Source organism: Arachis duranensis, chromosome 6, assembly GCF_000817695.3.
Source record: "Arachis duranensis cultivar V14167 chromosome 6, aradu.V14167.gnm2.J7QH, whole genome shotgun sequence".
Lineage (NCBI taxonomy): Eukaryota > Viridiplantae > Streptophyta > Magnoliopsida > Fabales > Fabaceae > Arachis > Arachis duranensis.
Genome location: NC_029777.3, coordinates 92,421,830 through 92,427,774, shown reverse-complemented (window position 1 = coordinate 92,427,774; position 5,945 = coordinate 92,421,830). Strand labels below are relative to the sequence as shown.

The window sequence follows — 5,945 nt, the reverse complement described above, 5'->3', positions numbered from 1 at the left end:
TTAATTTTTTTATTTAATAAGAATACGTTAATCTTTTTTTTAAGGTTTAATTATTCTGTTGGTCCCTATAATTTCACGAAACTTTCAATTAAGTCCCTATACTTTTTTTCTTTTCAATTAAGTCCCTATATGTTAATTTTTTTTCAATTAAATCCCTACAGTGACAAAAACGTCTAAAATAGCAGAATATTCTCTTAAAATAACTAATATTCTCTCTTTTAGGATAGCAGGACACTCTTATATTTTTTAAATTCCAAAAAAACCCTTATCACCTCCACACTCACATATCCTTAGCCCTAACCTCTTCATCGAGCTCTCTCTGGATCTGCCACATGGTGCCCTCTCGCAGTGCCTCCTCCTCTCCGCGTCCCTGTCATGCCTCATCCCTTGTATTTCACGGTGCCTCTATCCCTCTCTCTCTCGCCGCGTCTCGCCTCCGTGCCTCCGTGCTTCCATGCTTCCCTCGCCTCGCCGCACCGTGCCTCCATCCCTCCCTCACCGCGCTGCCACTCCGTCTCTCGCGCCTGGTTTCGCTGCCTCGTGCCTGATTCCGTGGCTTCCATTTCAGACAGAGCCTAGGACTAGGATTGAATAGTGTGGCTAATGACAAAATTGCATTAATATAACTCTAAGATTGAATAGAATGTCCAATAGATGATCATCAGGTAGACACTACCTATCTAATAATATCTCTCTTCTTTAGTTTCTTGCATGTTCTAGGAAATGGGTATGTACTTCTTAGCATGTGTGCGTTATGACATAGATATTTTAAACTGAGGTTAGGGGTCTGAAAACTGTTTTGTGTTAAATCTATCACGAATAATTTGTTTGACAAAACTAAAGTTAGGTTGCTTGGATTGCTGGTGAAGATGTTTTTAGGTCATAAATCTTAGTATGAATAAAATTATAGAAGTGAAAAAAGGTGGCTTTTTCATTTAGTAAAACTACGGTTGACAAACTATCATGAATATTGAGTTTAGATGATGTGTTTTCATTCACAATTTACAATTTTGATTATGTGTTATATTCTTCTTGAAATCATAACATTGTATGATATTCCATCTTCTACAATGTGACATCTTAATAGTGGATTCTCATGATATGTGTGATTTATCTACGTTCTCTTGATAAATCATTCACTTGCGAGATTAAGGCTGTGGAAAATGCTGGTTAGTTTCAATAAGAAAATATAAATTTGGCACAACCTGCCTAATATAAAATTCTCTATTCTAGATCGTAACAAATGGGGAGTACAAGAGCTGCGTGCATAGGGCAATTACAAATCCTGATCGCGCAAGACTATCAGTGGAAACATTTCATGATCCAGCGAAGACGGTTAGGATCTCCCCAGCTTCTGAACTGATAGATGAATCACCGCCAGCCAAATACCAGGGTGTTGTTTATGGAGACTATGTAAAATCATGGTATACCAAAGGCCCTGAAAGAAAAAGAAACATTGATACTCTTATGCTTGAATCTTAGCTTCTTGTGTTTTCTCCTTAGCCTTGTGTTTTATTTAATGTAGCAGGTCTATTCAAGTTGATTCTTGAATTGAATATAACATAATATAGCAGTTCTAATCAGATTGATCCTTGAATATCATCTTTGACTTTAAAATGGGTCTTTAAAGACCATTTTGAAGTATATTTGCTATCAGATAACATTACTGAGTATCACATTGCATGTGTAGTTTCTGCTTATTAAGAATTTGTTTTTGTATATCAGAAGTTTATTGTCACTAACCAATTTGTTTAAATTTGATAGTTCCAGCATGAACTTTACGTGTCCTTCATATTGCGAGCTTAATAGTTTCTTGCAGGTGTATAATGTAAATGCTTTACACTTTCTGAATTGCTATGTTATTTACACCAGGTGAAGAAAATTACAGTACACACAATGAAAGATGTGATTGAAAATTTGTAAAAAATACGGTTAGTGTTTGTGATCTTTACTCCTATCTGGTTTGCATTGTGATGCATGCATGATTTGATTACAATGTTCACTTTGATAAGGCATTGTTAGATTATTGTTTCTAGGTTCATGAATCATGACTATGAATTTAAGTTTATTATTTGATTTACTAAATTGGTGATTTTTATACAGGTCTGGAAAAAGTGAGGTTCATGATGGTTGCATATATTTACTGATGAACTGAAGTTTGCTCTCTCTACTCTCTCAGAATTCTTTTCGGCCCAAAACCGTCCGTTATCAATGTTATTATTGATCTTTATGCTAGTTCAGGGAGTGGGAGGCTGCAACACAAGAACTGATTTTTAGATTTTAAATTTCAATAACACAAATTACATAGCCTTGTGGTTTTTTATTGTGTACCATGATATGATAAAGACACAAATTATATTCTATGAATCTACACAAATGTAAAATGTTACATTATCATAATGAATACTTGAAGGATGAAAACTGAATTTTATATATGCTTATTACTATTATTTCTATTTCATTTTATCCATTCTTTTTTTTAGGTTTTTAAGATAAGGTATTTTGAAAGTAAAAAAAAAAAAAGAGAAAGTATTTTTGATACAATTTGTATATAAATAAGCAAAAGAATGATAGTGACAAAATAAAATGAATTATAAGAATATTTTTCATGTCTTAGAATAATAGGGATTATAGGAATATCTTTCATTGAATATTTATAGTTTCACCGAATTTTCAATTAAGTCCCTATATTTTTTTTTCAATTAGGTCCCTAAGAATATAAAAGTAATTTCACAATTCACTAACATTTTTTTATGTTTAATGTTAATAGAGATTAAATTGAAAAAAAAAACGTATAAAGACCCAATTAAAAAAAAATATAGGGACATAATTGAAATTTTCGTAAAACTATAAAGACCGATAGAGTAATTAAACATTTTTTTAACTTAACCCTAAACTCAATTTGATAATAGAAAAATGATATTTTGTATGTCTGAATAGGTATATTTAACTTTATACACCTAACTTGTTTAAAGCGTGTTTTCTATTAATTTTTATTTATTTATTTATTATCTTCTCAATTTTTAGATTTCATAAGTGCACAAATCAAACACTAATTTAGGTGTATACAGCTATGATTACCCATTATATAAAGACACCATATTTTTAACCCAGGATCTAATTGCATTGTGATCATATGCATGTGATATTTGTACAAACTTTATATCTTATTATCCTAAATTCTTAATAGAAAAGTTTAAAAATAGAATAATTTATTGTTTTTTATTAGCATTTTTAGTTAATAATTTATTTTTTAGTTTAATAATTCAATAACATACTTTTAATTCATATTTTTAAACTTTATTAATTAACTACTAATAAAAAATAATAAATTTTATTAACCTTCTAACATTTTTCTTACCACTAATTTTACAAACCCAACCCCTGTCCCCTCTCTCTAGTACTTCCCCCGGCGTATGATTAGAGGTGTTAAACGTATTGGACTGACTAGCTATGTCCATTTAAGTTTGTGAATTTAAATAAGTAGGCTAATTATACACATAGTAGGTTACAGTGGAAAATAGTTCAGTTCATTCGTAATTAGTGGTTTCAAATTAAATGTACGTGAGAAATATAAAAAATATTATGTATGTATACATAAAATTAATCACTAAATTAATTATAAAGATAATAATTACTCAAAGTTATTTAGTTCTTTTCTATTTTTTGTTTTGAAAAAATTAGTTTCTAATAAAAAAATATTTGACAAATTATTTTATTATTTTTTAGAATATAAGACTAATTAATCTCTGGTAAAAAGACTTGGTTAGTCTCATATCTTTTGGGGTTTAAATAATTTAAGGGAAAAGCTCAGTATACAAGCGATTAGGGCTTGTAACTATTACAAATTTATTAATGCCTAATCCACCAAAACGTGTTGCAACTCCTACGTCACTTACACGCGCTTTATTCATGCCGTTTCACGTTTTTTTTTGTGCCTCTTTTTCTTCTTCTTCTTTCTCCATGCTTCCTCTTCTTCTTCCTCTTCCTCTTCCTCTTCTTCTTTCTCTGTGTCTCTTTTTTTTCTCTTCCTCCCTCTTTTTTTTATTGAAATTTCTTCTCCTCTTTTCGTTTTCTCTTTCTCCTTCATCAAAATCACTAGAAAAAACGAAGAAATATTATTTAAGGCACGTTTCTTGCCTTCTCTTTCTCCTTCTTCTTCTTCTTCTTCTTGCTACACGTTCTTCTTACTCTTTCTGTTCTTCTTCTTCATTTACGTGCTTTTCTCTCTGTTTTCTTTTTTCGTTATTCTCGATTTCTATTGTTTTTTGACATCAAGCTCTGAAATCGTTTTTGAAGAAGAAGAAGTAGCAGAAGATGAGGAGGAGAAAGAGAAAGAGTTCTGAATTATGCATGATTTTGGGTGTATTTTCTTAAATCCTTTGGGTGTATTTTCTGTAATCTTTTGGGTGTATTTCTATAATCGTTTGGGTGAATTCCTGTAACCGTTTGGGTGTATTTCTGTAATCTCTTGGGTGTATTTTATGTAATCATTTGGGTGTATTTCTGTAATCTCTTGGGTGTATTTTATGTAATCGTTTGGGTGTATTTCTGTAATGCCTGCCATTTTTTCTGAAATGAAAAATACACCCATAAATATCAGTAAGATACACCCATAGATATGAGTCAGATACACCCATAGATATCAGTCAGATATCACTCAAATACACCCAAATGATTACAGAAATACACCCAAAGGATTACAGAAAATACACCCAAAACGGTTACAAGAATTCACCCAAACGATTATAGAATACACCCAAAGGGTTACAGAAAATACACCCAAAGGATTTAAGAAAATACACCCAAAATTCGTTGAAGTACATCTTATGCATAATTCAGAACTCTTTCTCTTTCTCCTCCTCATCTTCTGCTGCTTCTTCTTCTTCAAAAACGATTTTACCATGAAAAATTGAAAAAAAAAAAGGAGAAAACAGAGAGAAAAGACGTAAATGAAGAAGAAGAAGAAGAAAACGAGGAAGAAGAACGTGCAGAAACGAAAGAAAAGGAGAAGAAGAAGAGTAAGAGGAAGAAGAACGTACAATAAGAAGAAGAAGAATTTCAGAAACCATGAAAATCGAAAAAAACGAAGAAGAAGAAGAAGAAGAAGAAGACGAAGAGGAAGAGGAAGAGGAAGAGGAAGAGGAAGAAGAAGAGAAGAAGAAGAAGAAGAAGAAAAAGACGAAGAGGAAGAGGAAGAGGAAGAGGAACCGTTTGAGTGGGGCGCGTGTAGTTACGCTCCATTCAAAATGAGTTAGTGCGCGTTTTAATAAAGTTTGGGCTGATAACTTGTAAAACTTGTACGGTCTTTTTACTTGTATGTGTAGCAGGCCCCATAATTTAATTTCTCTACATTTAGGTCAATGAAAGTCTAATTTGTCACTTAAAGATTAAGAATTAATTTATCTAATAATATTATATATCTTCTAAAATATCAGAAATAATTAATTTATCATTTTTTAAAGACTAATTAAGATATTACAAGCATGAAAAAAAAGAAGTAAATAACTAAATTTAACAACTATAGAAATATTTGAAAGCATACATTAATCTTTATACATTTTTATGATAAGTTCTATGAAAATTATAAATTTTATTTAAAAAAAATGAAATTATAATCCCTAGCTCCTAAGAATTGATTCAAGTGATCAGCAATCAGATAAGATCTAAAACCACAAGAGTAGTTAACTTCCTCTTATTTACAAAAAAGGGAAAAAAAATCATTCTCCCAAATTAACAACTATCAACACGTTCTTATATTTATTGAACTATAATAAACAAAATGAATTTTAATTTGATAAGAGAAAAAAATTTCATAAATATCGATTCACATTCAATACATATAAAATAAACTTGAAAACTTATAATTTTTTCTTTTTCTTTTTTAAATCTTTACAAGTCTTCTGATTTATACAAATGTACTTCAGAATGTGATAATAATTTAT

General features: G+C 30.7%; 1 protein-coding gene across 1 annotated transcript; it reads left to right on the top strand.

The window, feature by feature from the left end:
- The first annotated feature begins 332 nt into the window (after positions 1–332).
- Positions 333–2,155, top strand: LOC110272772 (gibberellin 3-beta-dioxygenase 1-like). Its single transcript, XM_052263096.1, has 4 exons — positions 333–527; positions 1,234–1,424; positions 1,765–1,872; positions 2,104–2,155. Exons 1-4 carry the CDS (start codon positions 333–335, stop codon positions 2,153–2,155), a joined length of 546 nt encoding a protein of 181 aa, XP_052119056.1.
- Positions 2,156–5,945: the final 3,790 nt, after the last annotated feature.